The sequence below is a fragment of the Ursus americanus genome, chromosome 2 (assembly GCF_024610735.1).
Source record: "Ursus americanus isolate L20-20 chromosome 2, mUrsAme1.1.p, whole genome shotgun sequence".
Lineage (NCBI taxonomy): Eukaryota > Metazoa > Chordata > Mammalia > Carnivora > Ursidae > Ursus > Ursus americanus.
The window spans coordinates 5,017,910-5,037,384 of NC_142128.1; the positions used below are offsets into that span (position 1 = coordinate 5,017,910).

At 43.6% G+C, this 19,475-nt stretch overlaps 1 protein-coding gene across 2 annotated transcripts in view; it reads left to right on the top strand.

Annotated features, from left to right (window-relative positions):
- Positions 1–1,315: 1,315 nt before the first annotated feature.
- Positions 1,316–19,475, top strand: part of EIF2AK1 (eukaryotic translation initiation factor 2 alpha kinase 1) — a 30,116-nt gene continuing 11,956 nt past the window's right edge. The window contains exons 1-10 of one of the 2 annotated variants that reach the window (XR_006782558.2): positions 1,316–1,538; positions 6,665–6,823; positions 9,860–9,993; positions 11,160–11,197; positions 11,770–11,869; positions 12,385–12,465; positions 13,799–13,898; positions 14,458–14,521; positions 14,810–15,131; positions 16,516–16,627. Coding sequence is in view for 1 of the 2 variants with exons in the window: in XM_045813234.2 (XP_045669190.2) it covers positions 1,421–1,538; positions 6,665–6,823; positions 9,860–9,993; positions 11,160–11,197; positions 11,770–11,869; positions 12,385–12,465; positions 13,799–13,898; positions 14,458–14,521; positions 14,810–15,131; positions 16,516–16,627 (1,228 nt within the window). In the remaining variant the exon portion in view is untranslated. The remainder of the gene's footprint in view (positions 1,539–6,664; positions 6,824–9,859; positions 9,994–11,159; positions 11,198–11,769; positions 11,870–12,384; positions 12,466–13,798; positions 13,899–14,457; positions 14,522–14,809; positions 15,132–16,515; positions 16,628–19,475) is intronic. The other variant, XM_045813234.2, reaches the window with a different exon arrangement.

The window sequence follows — 19,475 nt, forward strand, 5'->3', positions numbered from 1 at the left end:
TAAATAAATAAAATCTTAAAAAAAAAAAGTATGCCTATTCAAATATTTTCACTATTAGTTGAGTATTGTCTTCTAGAAATGTTGCCTTCATTTATAGTCCTACCTGAATGGGTTTGCTGCTTTCTCCATTCTGCTGGTGGTGGAAAGTGGCAAGAACTGGATATTGCATACCTACATTTTTATTGGTTGCAAAGTGTGCCATTGTATGGATGTTTATAATTTACTCAATTATATTGTCTTCTTATTTTTGGTATTATAACCAGTGTTGCAATTAATACTGTTGCTAAATCTTTTTGCACATTAACCTGTTCCTTAGAATAAATTACTGAAAGTGGAATCGATGAGTCAAAAGTATTTACATGTTTATAGTTGTGGATACATATAGATAAATCACCCTCCATAAAGGCTGTGTTCTTCCCATGAACATAGTGGGGAAAGAGGCATCTCTAATCTTTGGATAAACCATGTCCAAATTGCTTCTATCAGGCCGAATGCATCCCGTATGATTTTATAAGAAACCTGTGCTCAAATAAAATTCTTAAGCAATACTGCTTTTGCAACATCTTAAGCAACATCGCACTGGGGTTGAGGCTCAAAATCTGAAAGGCTTTTCATTCCAGCTGCATTATCTGATCTGGGATCTAAGAATTATTTCCAACAGCATTGTGTTGGCAACCAAGTCATTAGAGACATTTCCAGAGGGCAGAGGATTTTTGAAGCTGAGGGCTTCAAATCACAGTTGAGACAGTGTGGCCATGGAGTCACTTGGGAAAGGTGGTCTCAGGTTTGAAATCAGTTCAATGGAAAGTTCAGTCTTAAAAGCAGCGAATATTTGTTCGGTTGGATTCGCTTTGGAATCGAAGTATTTCACGTTTTGTTGTTTTAACGGTTGACCAAAATAGGTTCAGTTGTTGTTGAGACAGGTCTTGTAGAACCTTTTTTCTTCTTTTGAAAAACAAATGACAAATAGTCACTGTTGTATCTGCAGAAAGTATGTATTTGGATTTAGAAGCTCTGCAGACACGGGAGTCTTCCATTAGCATCCGAGTCTTGACGTGAGATGTGAGCGCTCCGACTCTTGTGCGGGTACTAAGATCTCAAGGGTGGCTGGGAGCGCAGGTTGAGGTCCCCGCCGGCGTGGCGGGCGTCCTGAACCCATACCCCAGCGGCCGCCAGCCACCGCCCGGGGAGCTGCCCACCAGCGCGCCTGCGCCAGGGTGAGCCCGCACGGGACCCGCCCACTCTCCCCTCCTAGAGGAGGGGAAGGGCGGAGCTTGAGACAGGGCTTGTCCCTGCCCGCGGCGCGCGGGAGGCAGAGGCGCGTCTTCCGCCTCGTGAGGAGACAACTTCCGCATCCGGTGGCAGGTGCCACTAGTGCAGAGTGAGGCAGTCCTGGGCTGCGACCCGCGCGCGGCGGGTCATGCTGGGAGGCAGCTCCGGGGCCCGGGAGCGCGAGGCGGAGGGCAGCGGGGCAGAGGCTTTGCCTGCGCCGCCCGCCATCGAGTTCCCGGCCGACGGCTCGGACCCCAAGTATGATGGTGAGGGACCCGGAGTGCCTCGGCGCCCCTCCCCTTGCACCCGTCCACCTTCATTCGCGGGCGGCCAGGGAGGCAGCGAGCATCGCCGCGGCCCCGGGGCGAATTCGGCTGGATCCGGGCTCGAACCGGCAGCGCAGCGGTGCAGTACGGGGGGCGGCGGGAGGGCGGTCTGGGTAAGGTAAACATTGGTTGACACGGGTGTCTGCGACCCCCTCGTTTGTTTTTGTTTCTGTCCCCTGGTTTCCTCTTTGCGGATTCGGCTCCGGACGTCCTAATATTTCCCTCGGGCTGCTTTCCAGCTCCGAGCCCTGTGGTTTTGTCACACGATGAGAATGAACTTTGTAAACCTCTAGAACGGGACTTTGCAGACCTTATCCGCTTAGCAGTTTGGGTTAAGTGTTTTAATTTGTAGCTTCACTTGCCTTTTGCTTCCCTGATAGGGGAGCTAAAGACTCCTCATGGTGGGTCGGTTTAAAGAAAAGAAATGCCCAGGTTTTTTTTGAGGCTTTGGGTTACTGGGGGTTACGGCGTTAAGTCAGGCAAGTTATTCTGCATAAAGTGAGGGGTACTTAAAACATTGACTCCAACCAGTTCAAAGTATCCAGTATTTTATTGAAATTTCATAGGGTCTTTAATTACTACCAGTTGTTTTGGCAGTTTTTAAAGCTAAATTGTGCCATCAAGAATGAATAATATTGATTCAGGGAGGTTTTTACTTTATAGTGCTTCGAATAGGATGATTACAAGGAATACGCGTTCAGTTGATGCATGAAACAAATATTAAAATGTTGCAATGGATTTGAAGTTGCAAGTGGAGTTGAAAATGTTAATTTATTCCTTAAGTCCTTCGATCTTCACCCTTAATACTGTCTATAATTCTTGACCCTAAAGGGAGACAGAAACAGACCGTGGTGGTCATTTAAATAGGTCGTTGACAGAGGACAGTTTTAAGAGAACTGTTTTTTAATGAACTGATTTTTTCACATGTAACCCGGTGTACTACAGGAAGTGTTATGTCAAGGGAAAAGCCTCAGCTGTAAACATGCAAGTCTGTCTTTGCTGTCACATTGTGATAAGGTTTTCTGCAAAGGAAAGATTATTCTTGAAGGGAGTGATCTTAGATAAGCTTTGAAAAATTCCCTTCTGCTAGGTTACTAATAATACTGTTGTGTTTACATATTGGCCTTTCTTCCAAAAAGGCCCAGAATATCCAACATAATTTATCTTTTTTATGGGAAAAATAAGGTCTACGAAAAAATGTAGTTTGATTTTTAGTAGATGTAGAAACAGCAGTAGTCTGGGCAGTAGTCTGTATGATGCAAGGAGGTCACTTTGCCAGTTTATGGTAGAGTCAGAAAATTCAAAACCTAGATGTACCTCTCAAACCTGTGTTCTGCAGTCTTGTTATGTAGGGACCAACTTTGATCAAAGTTACTGTATTTTCCCCCCGCTGTGGAACAGCATGCAGCAGGAGGGCAACAGTAAGCCCATTGCCAGACTCACTGGCTTTTTTTTTTTTTCTTTCATCTGACACAAGTTTTTCAGAATTTTTACCTCAGATTAATCCTTTAGGCTCCTCCCTTATTTAATAATGGACCATTTATTCAGATTCCCTGAATACTTTCCGGAGGCGCCGGAAGTAGGTGATCCCTCTCCTGTTTGCCTCTTCCCCTCGGAGTTGGCAGAAGTCTAGAACTCTAATTCACCTAGGATGTCATCTCATTTCTTCTTCTTTTATAAGAGGGCCTGACCTCGGCTTTCCTATTAGCCACTTTTCCTCTTTTACTTGATCAGGACCGAGACGGGAAGCGCTCAGCTTTAGCTTTCATTTCCTTACGGTTTTACTCCTTGCGTTTGAGTATTTGTCCACTGCTCTTTTTTAAAGTGGCCATTTTCTTGGTGTAGTTGGTTCATTTGACTCTGATCATTGGTTTTTTTTGTTTTTTTTTCCTGTTGAAAAGTAGAATGTCCTCATTATAGAACACAGAAAAGTATGAGCATAGAGAAGCAGAAAACCCTCCAAACGCTAATCTCATCACTGTTGACAATTCAGTGTATTGAAAAGATTTTTTTTTTCACGTTACAAAGTATGTTGAAATTGTAGAAAAGCCTGAAGAAGCGAATTTAAAAACCACAATCTCATCACCCAGAGATTACTGTTTACATTTTGGCATAGCCAGTGAAAATTTATTTGCTGAGTTTGCTTTTAAAACTCTTTGTCAAAGATACCATAAACGATTAAAGATTTCTGATTTCGTCCAAATAAGATAAAAATTTAGAGAAATCATTTGGAAAAATTTAAGGAACTAAAAAAGAGGGGAAAGTCACCTGTATTCACATCCCAGAGAACTCACTGCTAACAATTTGGTCTATTCATTTGCAAATATTAATGAGAGCTGCTGTAAGCCAGGTAGATGCCTAGATACTAAGGATCAAACAGGCAGGTTGAAAAACAGCATGTTCACTAGTTTCATTTCTTTTTTTTTTTCTTTCTTTTTTTTTTTTTTTTAAAGATTTTTAAATTTATTTATGTGACAGAGAGACAGCCAGCGAGAGAGGGAACACAGCAGGGGAGTGGGAGAGGAAGAAGCAGGCTCCCAGCAGAGGAGCCTGATGTGGGGCTTGATCCCGGAACGCCAGGGTCACGCTCTGAGCCGAAGGCAGACGCTTAACGACTGCGCTACCCAGGCACCCCCACTAGTTTCATTTCTTGTACAAATTCTGTTGATATATAATGGGAAACGGAGCAGAGATTTTGTCTGTTTTGTTCTTTGTATTGTCTGTACATTTATATAGCTATGAAATAAATATGTTTTTAAATTGTGAGCATAGAAGTATGATAAATCTTTTATGTCCCGCTTTTTAAATGTGATGTTATATTAGCATTTTCTTATGATAAATTAGCCTTCATAAGAGCATCACATTTTGTATTGTCATTTTAGTCTTCACCCAGTTGTTGGAAAATAGGTTTCTTTTTTATCATTAGAAATAATAATGGGTTTGATACCTATATACAAGTCTTTGTTGATATCTGATTTTTCCTCAAACTACATCTATAGGAGTAGGATTTGTCAGGTTAAAGAAATACATTAAAAAAAAGTTTTGATACATTTTGGTAGAATGATGACTAGAGAGGTGGTGTTGGTTTGTATGAAACTATCTAGCCTCGCCTTCATTAGTATTACTGTTTTATAGCTCGTCTCTTTGACTTGATAATGGACTATCCATGATTATCTTTTTAATTAATTAATTTTTAAACCTGTTTTATTTTATTTGACAGAGGGAGAGAGAGAGAGCACAAGAAGGGGGAGTGGCAGGCAGAGGGAGAGGGAGAAGCAGGCTCCCCGCTGAGCAGGGAGCCAGACATGGGGCTCAATCCCAGGACCCCAGGATCATGACCTGAGCTGAAGGCAGACGCTTAACCGACTGACCCACCCAGGCACCCCCATGATTATCTTCTTATATACCATAATTTCCAATAGCTGCCTAATCTGTTATATGTCTATAACTTAGCAACTTTTCAGTATTCTAAACAGTGTTATGCTGAACATCTTACAGATATATATTTGTTGTGCTTTGTAAATATTTTCAAAAAACTAGACGTGCCGAGTCAAAGGTTTGCGCATTTTGAGTTCTACGATATATTTGTTGCTAAATGTTGCAAACACTTTTACCTCCCTGTGATTGAAAATGTCTCCTTTTCTGTGCCCATAACAATACCATGTATTCCAGGCTTGAAGTGGTGGTTATCAGTCTAATGGCAAATTCTGGTACCATAGTTATTTTACTATGTATATCATTAGTTACTCGTTGTGTTAAACCTATTTGAGTTTTAATTGTGCTTCATTTTATTGTAAGAACTCTATATAAATTTTACTGCCTTTTCTTTTTCTTGTCATGTGTAGTGCAGATCTGTGTACTATATCTGAATTTGTGATTCATGTTTTAACTTTCAGATGTCTTTACGTAGAGAAGTTATTACATGGGCACATTTTGCATTCTTTCCCTGCCCCCATACGTGCAGGTGTTTTTTTGGTCACCTTATAAGTCAGAAAGGAAATTGGTGATGAGGTCTGAATTTGGAAACTTTGACTTTTCCAGGACCTCTGTAGATTATAGAGGAGGATGGAATAATTTGAGATGGGGAGGATTTTTAGCAGGTATGGGATGTATGGTCCCTGTTTTTGCAGGGCATTTCCAGTACATCGGGTCCACAGCTCTTGAGAGTTTGTAGTGTCTCATCTTTCCCCTAACAGCCCTCTTAGAGTTTTCACTCTCATTCACACCTCCATCCTCCCATTCCTGGTGTTGTATGATTGGCTAGTCCATTTCTTTCTCGCTGTCTCTGGGACCTTTTCTTTCCTCCATGTTTCTGTCCTTTACCTCCTTTACTACGCTCTTGTTGCCTGCCTCTTCCTGTCTTCCTGTTACATGTTTCCAGAACAGTTTTCTCAGACATATTTCCTTCTCACTATTTGTGGTCCGTTCAAACAGTAAGCGAGAACTTACAGCTTGAAGTGCCAGCTTGCCCACCTGCTTGGTCTTGTGTGGTGGGAAGACGATGGACCTGGTGTCGTTCCGATCTGTTTACAAGTTCCTTAACTGCTTTGTGAGGTCAGTGTCCTCATCTGTAACGCGAGAGCGGAGACCCTTCTTTCCACTGTTTTGTGAGGATTTGAGGCTGTGCACGTGGAACAGTTGGCACACAGGCAGCACGTGCCCCAGGTGGTTCCTCTGCTTCCTCCTTCGCCCTCTTCCCGCTGCCAGACTCCCCTCTTTATGCTGGCGCCTGGGCTGTCCTCTTGAAGGAAGCCATCCTGTTCCTTTTGTTCACTTGGGTGTTTATTTACTCATTTCTTTTTTTCTGCCTTTGCACACACCGTTACTTCCACAACTCTCACCCTCCCCCCATGGCATCCTACCAGTAGTCTTCCAACTTCCAGAATTCAACTCAACACTCAATTCCAGAAAGTCTGTCTTGATTAACCCCACTCAACCTAACTACCATTTTATGTTTCATTTCCTTAAAGGTCAATAGTTTGTGTTTCATTAATTAGAAGATGCTGTTTTGTCATTATGAGATATGTTTCCTGTTTATTAACATTTTTTCCTCTTTTAATTTTTAGAATCCGATGTCCCAGCAGAACTCCAGGTATTAAAAGGACCCCTACAGCAGCCGACTTTCCCTTTTGCAGTTGCAAACCAACTCTTGCTTGTCTCTTTGCTGGAGCACTTGAGCCATGTGCACGAGCCAAACCCTCTCCGTTCAAGACAGGTGTTTAAATGTTAGTAAGAATAAATCTTGCTAAGTAAACCTTGTAAAAATACTATGTTGTTTGATGTTGTGGGTCTGAGAAGCAGCTGGTAGATAAACATTTGAAATAAGTATTAATAATTTTTATTTTTTGAATGTATTTTATATTTTCCTTTGGGTAATTCCTTATGAATATAATCACCAGGGACCCCCAAAGATTAATAACCATAAAATTGGGTGTATTTACATAAGTAAAAGATGGTTCTTTTGTCTCTATAACATGATGATTCATGTAATTTTTGAAGATCTGTCATGGTTTGGTCCGTGAGCAGGAGAACGAACATCATAGGTACTCATTCTGAGCTAGCTCTTGACCAGAGCCCCGGACCAGCTGCATTCCTTGTTGAATAGGAAACTGTTTTTCTCTACACACTGAATACTAATGACACCAAATGTGTGGTTTTTTTCCCCCTCTGCTGACTGGTTCTCTGACACCAGCTGGGTGTCCTACAATTCAATTCAATCCTGACACTGTCTACCTGGAGTTAGTGTCCGATCCCACGGGCTAAGGGCTCAGAGTACCACAGACTGCCTTCAGATGTCAGTTGCAAGTAATGGGTCCCCAGTGTCCTCAGGTTACCCATCCTTGTGTCCCCCCACCCGGCTGTAAATTGTTCACTATCAAGTGTCCAGCCTTGCCGACTCAGGTTTGATAATGTGCTATAATGGCTCACTGTACCCAGGGAGAGACTTAGGCTTCCCAGTTTATTACATGGGAGAAGGTATGATAACCAGTACAGGTGAACAGCCAGATGAAGAGACAGAGGAGGACCAGAGTACAGGAGCTTCTGTTCCCATGCAGTTGGGACGCACCACTCTCCTGGTGTGTGGATGTGCTCACCCAGAGGCTCTCTGAACGCTGTACTTGAGGGATGTTTATGGAGGCTTCGTCACAGTGGCATGATCAGTGATTAACTCCGTCTCCAGCCCTTCTTTCCCTGGAGAATGGAGGGGTGGAGCCGAAAGTTCCAAGCTTCTAATCATGGCTTGGTATTTCTGGTGACCGATCTCCATTTGAAGCTACTTAGGGAGACCCCCCCCCCCCCCCCCGCCAGTCATCTCATTAGCATACCAAAGACTCTCTTATCGCTGGAGATTCCAAGGGTCTTAGAAGCTCCCTAGTCAGGAATTCAGGTCAAAGACCAAATATTAGAACAGAAGATGCTCCTAGCACCCCCAGCCCTTGGGAAATCACAAGAATTTTAGGACCTGTGTGAGCTTTAGGAGACAAGACCAAATATGTTTCTTATTGTACCACAGTGGGTGAAGTGTTTGTTTTCATTCCTGCCATAGTTTACGTGTGTGAGAAACTTAAGCGTAGACGTGAGCAGAGTACAGATGGTGATGTTTCTGGTCCAGCTCATTGAGAGCATTGTGGCCTCTTCAATAGCTCCAACCACAGATTCTAAGGATCTTTTCTACCAAAAAAGTCTTTCCAAGTCTTGTTTAGTGTCAGGAATCCTCAAACTTAGAGATGCCTAGATGTGAGCTTAAAATGTCATATTTTTAGTTCAAGGTAGATTGTCATTTTGATGAACTTGATGGGACACGGAAAATATACAGGTGTCTATTGAATAAGTGGTGGGAAGGTGTATTGTACAGAAGCGGGTGTTCTGTAGGTTCCAGAGCACTGGTAGCTGGGCATTAGTGTCTTCAGCTCATTGTCTAGACAAGCAGATGATAATGATTTTTATGTAGTAGTCTTGCTCCTAATTAAAGCAAATCTGAATCTTGTTGATTTTAAGCTATTTTTGAATTCATTTTTAGGTGACTAAACTTTTAAACAAAGTATATTTAAAATGTTTTTGATGTTATTCAATTAGTTGATAGTCTAATGAAGTTACCCATATAGAAAGAATATTCTCGGATTCCCTCTGACTCTTGTGCACGGCCTGAGCTTACAACACAGTAAGGCTTCCAAGACTTTGTGAGTTTATAATGAATTGCTGTAGTATTGGGTGCCGCATAACGTCCCTGTTCCTCCTCAGGAGCCTACAGAGCTGTGTGGAGGGGGAGGGCCAAAGTCTAAACCCACAAATAGCTAATTGTGTGGTGCTAACAAGTCAGAGCTGACCAGCTACTGCAGACACACTCCCCCGACACATCTTGGCTCCCGACAAGACCACAATGCCCCAGACTTTGAATGGCAGGTCACCTAAGCCCTCTGGCTTTTAATGCTTTAAAAAAAAAAAAAAAAAAAAATATATATATATATATATATATATATATTCTCTATGGTATCTTTATTCCTTGAATAAGTAAAAGCCAAACACTTCTGTAGAAACTGCTTCTTCTTTTCTGAGGGGCCTGGTGTTGTGATTTCAGACTTACCTTTCCCCTGGTATTTTGTCTATGCACGTCTCGTATGTGCTGTTTGTTGGTTAGAGATAATCAGTCCCTCATCGAAAACAATACTTCACTTTTGTTGTCAGTTCTAATCATGTTTTCACTGTTGCCTTTGTTCTTGCTTCGTTGTCTGTCAGCAAAGGTGATGTATTTGAATGTCAGGAGACCAGTAAGTTTGCCTTTTTCCCTGCCTTTTTAAAAACAGAGCTTTGTGCCTTACCAGCTGACCAGGCATGGTAAACAATGACTGCTCAGTATCATATAGGTAATTTTAGACGTGCTCCTGATCAAGGAGAGTACCGATTGTTCCTTCTCTACTAGAGGGTTAATCTCCAAATTGTAATGTGTATAAATGTAACTTTTTTCTTATAAAGGTTTTTTTTTTTTTTTTTAAGATTTTATTTTGGGAGAGCAAGAGTGGGGGGGAGGGGCAGAGGGAAATGGAGAACCAGACTCCCCTTTGAGCAGGGAGCCCGACCTGGGGCTCGATCCCAGGACCTGGGGATCATGACCTGAGCTGAAGGCAAATGCTTAACTGAGCCACCCAGGTGCCCCGAGTTTTGTTTTTTAAAACAGAGGCTATTATTACTCTGTAGTCTCTTTAAAATTGCCATTTTATTGATGGCCTTTCTGATAATAGTTTTCCATATTCTTTTTCTAGTGCTCTGCCAGACCTTTATCAAAATGGGGCTGCTGTCTTCTTTCACCTGTAGTGATGAGTTTAGCTCGTTGAGACTACACCACAACAGAGCTATTACTCATTTAATGAGGTCTGCTAAAGAGAGAGTTCGTCAGGTAAGCACTAAAATGCAAACTGTGTGTATGACAAAAACATTTTAATTTCAGGAGAACTGTATTTTAAAGCATTACGAAATCCTGGTTCTAATACAGGTTTATAAAAATGTTAACCTTAATTTGTTTATTCCGTAAATATTTATCCAGTGACTACTGTGTGTTAGGCTTGTAGGACCTGGGATTCAAGCAGCAAACAAAACAGACAAAAGACAAAAGCACCTGCCCTCATTGGGGCTTGTGTTTGTTTTGTTTTGTTTTGATTTTTTTCTGAGTTTATGTTCTGATGAGGGGGCAGGCAGCAATAGAAACATAATAAAAATTATATAAAAATAAAGACAGAGTTACATGGTGGTGAGTGTTAAGGAGAAATACAAAGCAGTGAAGGGGCTTAGAAACTATGTGTGGGTTCTATCCAGCGTGGCCAGTTACTGAATCAGGAGCTGCAGTGGAGAGTACGAGCCACGTACCAACCTGGAGGAAGAACGTTCCAGGCGGAGCATTAGTCATTCCCGAGGTGGCAGTGTGCTTGGTGGTTTTGGGAAGCTGACTGGCAGCCATATGGCTGGAGTAGAGGAAGCAAGGGGAGAGTGTGGGAGGGACAGGGCAAGGAGGGCAGCAGAGGGCAGTCAGACGGACAGATGGAATTTTAATGTCTTTGGTTTTTTACTCCTAGTAAAGTAGGAAGCTTTCTAGGATTTTGAGGCAAGGAGTGACGTGATCTGACTTACGTTTTAATGGACCACGGCAGCTGCAGTGTTGAGAATAGATGGAGGGAGGGAAAGGCAGAAGCAGGGGGACAGGTGGTCAAACAGGCAAGAGGTGACAGCAGCTTGGAGAGGTGGTAGCAGTGGAGATGTGAGAAGTGGTCCGTTTCTGCATTTGTTTTGAAGGTGAAGTCAGAATTATTTGCTGATAGAGCTCCTTCGTAAGTTCTCAGCCTTATCAGTAGATGGCTAGAATACAGCTTTTTTAGTAGCGATCCTTTGGTTAAGACAGAAATGTTTTCAATTGTAAACCCCTAGGTGATACTGAAAAAGCCAGAATGTGTTTCTTTTTTTAAATATGGTTTGAGCATTTGGGACTATTAATGTGATATTGAATCTTGTTAGAGTCCTCATTCCATGAAATTTGCCTAAAATGCTTTTAAAGTAATTTTCTGATTTTAGGATCCTTGTGAGGATAATTCTCATATCCAGAAGATCAGGTATGTGTCAGATACTTCTGTGATTGTGCAAAGGGTAAAATGTCCAAAAGAAATTAAGGTTAAGAACTTATCCTGAATTAATCAGAAATTAGTTTTGGAGTTAAAAATAATGTAGTTAGGGTAGTTTATGAAAATTAAAACTTTATTCTCAGAAATTGATGACTGCTCCAAGATTTGTTTTACTTCTCATCCCCCCACCCCATTCTATGTAGATTCCATAAGCCCAGCCCTTAATTCAGAGCACCGATTCTCAGTTAGTCATCCTTAGGATTCCTGCTTTAAACCATTGATAATTTCTAACTGGAATACTAATTACTGTAACGTACTTGATGAACGATCCCTTTGCCATCTCTGTTTTTTCCCCTTGCTATCTTTATTACGTGTTGATTTGCTGAGCAAATAATTTCCTTCCTAGAGAATGAAAAATTTTGTTTCGGCTCATCTTTTCAAATCATCATAATTTAGTGATCAGTAAAGTTTGGCAGGTTAGTGATGCAGTGAATGTAAAATATCCTGGGCACTTGGTTCTCTGGTGTTTTAATATTGATTGGTTGTTTGTATTTCATGTTTAGATCGAGGGAAGTAGCCTTTGAAGCACAGACTTCACGGTACCTAAATGAGTTTGAAGAGCTTGCCGTCTTAGGAAAAGGCGGATACGGAAGAGTGTACAAGGTTGTTTTCCACAAATCCGTTTTAACCTCCTGCTCTGAGTAAATGTATTTTGAGAAGTTGTTCCCATGATTATTGTTTAAAGTGCCCCAAGGGAAGTTCCTAGAAATCATGTGTGTTTACTTTTCATTAAGACTTGTCATTTACAGGGAAGTGGGCAGGTTTTAACTTTTTCCTAACCACATCGGTGGTTTAGGCAGACTCTGGAAACCGCATTAATTTACTTAAAAATGTATCACGGAAGAAAGCTGTGCTTTTGTATTTTGGGCCTCATGTGGGTTTTTTCTGCTGGCATTTCCATTTTTCAGACATAGAATCTCCAGGAGCTGGAGTCCTTGTGCAGTTTGGAAGCTTCTAGTCTAGCTGACTATGGCTGACTTTGCTGAACATAGTAAAGACACTTGTCTTTCGCTTAATTTTATCTCTTTAGCTAAATCCTAAGCTCAAGTTAGAATAACTTGGTCTATTCAATTGAATTTAATGGCACAATATACTTTTTCTTTTCCTCTACTTTTCAGGTCAGGAATAAATTAGATGGTCAGTATTATGCAATTAAAAAAATCCTGATTAATGGCGCAACTAAAACAGATTGTATGAAGGTATGCTTTTTTGAAATGTATTTGTTTTGAATAATTGGGTATTTTGATCCTTTCGAAAGAGTTGTGTGTGTGTGTGTACTTGGCAAATATTAGGTGTTGTGGATTGCTAAGTTTACTAAAAGTGGGTTACAGTAAAATAAACAACAAAGCCAAATTTTTATTTGACTTAATTTTTTATTTTTTATTTATTTAAAAAGTTTTTTGAGAGAGCGAGAGTGTGAATGGCAGGGAGGGGCAGAGGGAGAGGGAGAGAGAAAGTCCCAAGCAGGCTCCATGCTTAGCACGGAGCCCAATGCGGGGCTCGATCTCACGACCCTGAGATCATGATCCTTGCTGAAATCAAGAGTCGGATGCCTAATCCACTGAGCCACCCAAGCGGCTGTTGACTTAATTTTTAATAGACACTTCAGACTGACCACATTTCAAGATCATTGCTGGGGAAATTAATTTTTTTTTTTAAAGATTTTATTTATTTATTTATTTAACAGAGACAGCCAGCGAGAGAGGGAACACAAGCAGGGGGAGTGGGAGAGGAAGAAGCAGGCTCATAGTGGAGGAGCCTGATGTGGGGCTCGATCCCATAATGCCGGGATCACGCCCTGAGCCGAAGGCAGACGCTTAACCGCTGTGCCACCCAGGCGCCCCTGGGGAAATTAATTTTTAAAGTATATTTTTCATATACAGTATAGCTTGTTATGAAAACACATGAGCTCATTTCAGGTTCTGGTTTTCCCCCGACATGGTGTTTGGTCCTGGGCAAATGACGTAGTCCTCTAAGCCACCTTTTTTTTTTTAAGATTTTATTTATTTGAGAGAGAGAGAGAGAGACCAGAGATAGCATGCACATGTGTGCGCAAGTCAGGGGAGGGGCCGAGGGAGAGGGAAAAGCAGACTCCCCGCAGAGCCTGGAGCCCGATGTGGGGCGTGATCCCAGGACCCTGAGATCATGACCTGAGCCAAAGGCAGATGCTTAACCAACTGAGCCACCCAGGTGCACCTCTCTAAGCCACTGTGTCTCCTGTCCTTGACATAGTGGTGACAGCAGGATTGGACTTACTAGTAGTATGTGTGCTGCTGAAGCAAGCCCTGGACTCACTAGGAGGGATGAAATGAGAGAATGAATATAAATGGGCTAAGAAAAGTATAAAGCACCAGATATGCGTGAGTTATTTTGTTGCTATAACAATTCCATCTGTCTCTCAGAAATATTCCAATTATTTTAACATAGTTTAGACTCCTTGTTCGGATGGGTTTTTATTGTTTTGCTCTGGAGCAAGTTGGTGCCATGCCCAGTGACCAAGCTGTCAGTAAACTGCGCGTGTTTCCTCTTTAGGTACTGCGGGAGGTGAAGGTGCTGGCAGGCCTTCAGCACCCTAATATCGTAGGCTATCACACTGCTTGGATCGAACACGTTCACGTGGCGCAAACACAAGGTGAGCCGTTACAGACGGGAGAGCGGCGGGGTTGGCAAACCGCGGCCCGTGGGCCGCACCCAGCCTGCCCCTGCTTCGGTGCCGCCTGCGAGCTGAGAGTGTTTTCTTACATGTTTAAATAGTTTAAAAGGAATCAAAAGAAGAATACTTCGTGAAAGTCATATCAAATTTGGATTTCACGTCAATGAATAAAGTGTGTTAGGACGCAGGCTCCTTTATTCGTGTGTTGTCTGCGGCCGCTTTTGCTCTAGAACAGCTGAAGCGAGTTGCACAGAGTTGCACCGAGGCCTGGAAGGCCTGTAAATCCTACAACAGTTACTCCGGGCCCCCTGCAGAAAGTTTGCCCCGCCTCCGGCGTAGCTGAACGGCTCCGTTTTTATAGTTTCCAGAATGTGCCAGGCCTTTGAATAAGCTTGTCGTATCATATTTTGCCGGAAAGTATTGACGTTTCTAGACTTGTGGTCTCATTTGGTGTTCCTTTAGCTCTGTCTTCGACCATAAATTAGAAAGCTAAGCTGCTTGAAGATGTGTTTGTGTGTGTGTGTGTTTTGTTTTGCAGGTAGAGTTTCTGTTCAGCTGCCATCTCTGGAAGTGCTCTCCGACGAGGAGGAGGAGGACGACCGGTATGTGGACTGGTTGGTGTGTAGTTTGACACGTTAGATGTAACCTGTCACCTGCACTGGGTTGTCTTTGTCTTTTACTCATTTTTATTACAAAGTGTTAAGTGGCTTCTTCCTTTCAGCTAGTTCCTGCCAGTGTTTTCAGTAAACGTTGCTGCTCAGAGATCTAATGCCATGTGCTTCCAGAGTTTACCAGTGAGATTTATGTGGCCGTGAAGGGACAGCTGAGTTACCCTTGGTCTTTTTTAACCTGATTTTTATCTTTACTGGGTTTTTTTTTATTCTCTCCAGAAATCCGTATGTTCAAAATGATGAAAGTAACAGCTCATCCATTATCTTCGCCGAGTTCACCTCAGAAAAAGAAAAGTCCTCAGGAGAAGCTGGCACTGACAGTCAGAATAACAGATTGGTGAACTATGGCACCAGTTTAATCACAAGAGATTCCAGGGAATTTGAATCATCCAGTTTGCTCCAAGGAAATGATTTGGCTGATTTGCCTTCCGGATCGATCATTGAACATCAGCTGCCACTTAGGCATCATTCCGACTTAGAAGGGAATTTCACATCCACCGGGGAATCTTCTGAAAACTTAAGTTTGTCGGGGCAGACAGAGGTAGATCACTTTCCCAGAACCTGCTGATGATTTGATGCTCACCCATAGTCATAGTGCGGAGGACCCGCGACTAGATGTGGCCCCCTCCCGCCCCAGCTGATTGCACGCCTTGCCCTCTCCCCAGGTCCCCTCCCATACACTCTTCATCCGTCTTTGTCAGCCTCTCCCCTCCACGTCCGCCTGGCCTGTGGCCCTTGTGTTGGGTCTTCCTTCGCTTAGTTAACGCCTGCTAATCCTTTTCTGGCCACTTCTGTTTCTTCTCATTTGTGCCTCCTGGAGTTGGAAGCATTGGTCACACTGTTTCTGTTGTGTGTTCGTACCATGCTGTGCAAATGTGTTTATGCATAAAGACCTTCTCTGTTTTGGAACGTGACTTCAGGAGAGGAGCGATCAGGTGTGTTTTCAGGACACTCTCATTGAGGGTCACACCCCTATGCTGGTGAGACTGCTACATACCCTCACCAGTTTGGGGTCTTAGTGTTAAAAAGGACCCGAATGCTCACAGGGTCTCTGTCTAATCCAGCATGCTGGGATGCAGAATTCATTCTCGTTGCCCAGGAATATGTGGCTCCGAGCATGTGCTTTTTATGAGATAGAAAACTTTGAACAGGGGCGCCTGGGTGGCACAGCGGTTAAGCGTCTGCCTTCGGCTCAGGGCGTGATCCCGGCGTTATGGGATCGAGCCCCACATCAGGCTCTTCCGCTATGAGCCTGCTTCTTCCTCTCCCACTCCCCCTGCTTGTGTTCCCTCTCTCGCTGGCTGTCTCTATCTCTGTCGAATAAATAAATAAAATCTTAAAAAAAAAAAACAAAAAAAAACTTTGAACAGGGTCACACAGGAGTGGAGTTTGAGGGACTTTTCATCAGAACCATTCCATTTCTCTGCACTCCATTTGGGAAACTTCCTTGGTGCCTAAACGCATGCGCTGTGGTGAGCTTAACTCTTGCTTGCCTTTCCCTTGAACAAGTTATTTATGGACACAGCGAGGCCTCCAAAATGCGCATCTGCTTTGAGGTGCTCGGAGAGCAGTAGGGTGGCACCCGGCCATTCTCTGACGCTGTGTCTGAGCTTCAGCGACCACATGTGGGGAGCAGACCCGATCCTTCCCGTGCCAGGGCCTCAGCGTCACATTCAGGAGCTTGTCTCGCTCTGCAGCAGCCTCCCCCCTGCCTGCTCGCATTCTGGCGCGCTGTTCGAGGCGTTCCTTTCTTCCTCTGTCTCCTTCACGAGCCTTTGGGCTTCTCGGGCGGTCGTGTGTCTGTCGTCTCTTTCCTGAGCACGTAGCCCCCTGCTTGGCCTAGCGGAGGCGAGTGAGTGTCTGTTGACTGAATGAATAGCGCAAGCAAGTCGTGCCCCGGTGGCAGCCAGCGTGTCGTCCCCCAGGTGCAGTTCCACCTGATGCTGCACATCCAGATGCAGCTGTGCGAGCTCTCGCTGTGGGACTGGATAGTCGAGAGAAACCAGCGGGGCCGGGAGTACGTGGACGAAGCGGCATGTGAGTACCGGGCGGAGCTCAGAACGCTGGGCCGGAAACGGAGACACTGGCCCATCTTCCGATGCAGGGACTACCTGCAGGTGCTTTAGGCTCGGAAAAAAGAATCACCTTTTCAGAACAAACCCGTGTGCTAATTTCAACATTTCCGAGAACATATAGGTATTCGGAAGTTAACTTTCTCTGAGATAAAGACACAGTTTGTGGATATCTAAGCAGTATGTGCTAGAATTTAGGTTCATGATTTTGGGCAGAAAAGGTCTTTTCGAATTTATTTTAAGGAAGAAATTTAATCATTTAATTATTTTTTAAACCTGACGACGTGATACTCTTGCGGAGACATCTTTGAAGAAACCCTTACAGGAGGGTAGGTGGTGAAAAGTTTGTCTCTCTTAAGATCCAGAGCCCCTTCCTTCCCCAGCAATTAGACATGCCCTAGGAAGACTGTGAGGTTAGTAATTTTTAAAATTACTGTAACACTGTTCTCACCTGTGGCACACATTAGAATCGCCTGGGGAGCTTTAAAAAAGATGTTGATGAGACAGAGTAAGAGAAAGTAGGTGGAGAAAGCCGACCACCATGGCCCATGGCTTTGGCTGCCGTGACTGTGGCTGGTGTTCAAGGTCAGCATCAGCAGTGAAAACTGTTCGTAGTGTGTGACCTTGAGAAGGTGCGATGAGAAGGGCATTGTATGTCTGGGGTCTCTCTCCCCAGAACCCATGATGCCAGTCTAACTATAAGAAAATGTCAGGCAAATCCCAGCCTAGGTACATTTCTGTGAAATATCTGACGAGTATTTCTCGAAGCTGTCAAAGTCCTCATAAAATGGAAAAGTGAGGCACTGCCCCAGACTGGAGGAACCTCACGAGAGCTGACCACTGAATGTGATGCAGTATTCTGGCTGGAGCCCTAGAACAGAGAAAGGGCGTTCGGTAAAAACTGGGAAGTCTGAGTAAATTGTGGACTTGTATCAGTCTTGGTGCATGAACTGTGACGGATGTCCCGTACCAGTGCCGGTGTTAATAATGGGAAACTGGGTCAGGGTAAGTGGGAACCGTACTATGGTCTCCGTTTCTCTTTAGATCTAAGATTGTTCCAACAAGTAACGTCTATTTTTTTTTTTTTTTTAAGGGTGTTGTCACGGACCGTACCAGCAATTTTTATATAATTGATATGCGATAGGGCTTGGCCTCTGGTATTTTTCTTGGAAATTCTCTTGATACTAATGTGTAGCCAAAGTTGACAATCACTGTATTCAGTGATCAAGACTGGGGATGCAAGTGACCCGATTTTAAGTAAAGACCCAGCTAAATACTGATTGTTAGTCATTTGCTGTTCACGCCACGTGACACTATAATCCTTTATTTGGTCTAAGCTGTAGATCATTTGCACCCCCAGAAGCTTAGATTAGCTTCCAGGGAGGCAGAAACAGAATGCCTCCGTCAAGCGTCTCCTCGACGCTCCCCACTTCTCTGTTTTACTGTGTAACCAGGACACGCCGGGCTTCGCTCAGCTCAGTCGTGGCAGGTAATGAGTGAGGGTATTTTCAGTTTCCTGCGGGGTTGTATTCCCTGCTGCGCGAGCATCGTAGTACTAGGTGCAGATGTCTCTGTAAAAAGAAGAATGGTTTATTAAAGTCGTCTATGCAGTTGTTGATCTTTAAACTTCCATTTAGAAAGTAAGTAGTGAGTCCCACACGAGGTATGGGATACCAGTGATTTTCACCATCAGGACAATAAGCCTACGAAAACAGGGAGGGCAAGATGTGGAGGTTAGTGCTAGCATGATGCGTATTTTTCTTTTAAAAGTATTTTAAACTAGAAAGGTTTAACTTGGCAGTATTCCCCTTCCTGTTGAGTATAGCTTTACATCAGTCATCCCCAACAATCCACACGTGATAGACCCAGGTTTGAATCCTGGCTCCAGCACTCCCTGGCGGTGAGGTTTGGGGCAAGTCGGGTAACTGCTGTCAGCCTGTTTCCTCCGCTGTGAAACGTGGACCATCCCATTTGACAGGGTGTGAGGATGGAAGTGCTCCGTGCAAAGGATGTGTTGCTGAGGGAAAGTAAGCTGTTCCCACCCGATCAGGCCCGTGTACAGGGGCTCACTGTTTGCGTGTGTTAGGTGGGTTAAAATGAGAACCTGTTACAGACAGACCAAAGGCAGGTCGTTGTTCCGAGTGGCTGTGAGAGTCCCAAAGCTCTCCTTCATCACGGACAGGAGGCTGTCGCTCCAACGAGAGGAGCATGTTAGTGGCGGTACCCGTAAGTGGGACCATTGTGTTTATACACACAGACACCCAGAGTTTCCTGTCTTCTCCAGTCCGTGGGGACTTGAGATCCCTGAGTTATCTGCTTGCTGGTGCAAAAGGAGAGTGGCATAGGTGAGCTGCACAGCAAGGTCGGCTCCTCCAGGAGGAAAGGGAGCACGTCGTATTTCCGTGTTACGTGTTTATGGTGTAAAATGGCTGAGGAGACAAGAGCTGTTAAGTGCTTATTATGATATCACCACATTTACTTAGCTGGAAAACGAGGAATTTTTGCTTTAGCAGTTTGTTTTCATCCTACAAAACTTTCCCACCCCTGAAGTCAGTCATTATATCGTCATGTTAATAGATGAATTAAACCATTTACTTTTCTCCCCATATACTTCGCTTTTCATTTCTCAGTCCTTTTTGGAAAGTACAGCATATTCCAAATCTTCCGTATAATGGGGGCTCATTCCTTGAGCGAGCGGAGCTTATCTTTTTTCTGATTGCATTATTTGTAGCAATGTCTTTAATCCGCAGTAGGCTTGGGACACCAGATTTATTAGCGTTAAAACCCAGAGTGTCAGGGCTTGAAGGACATTT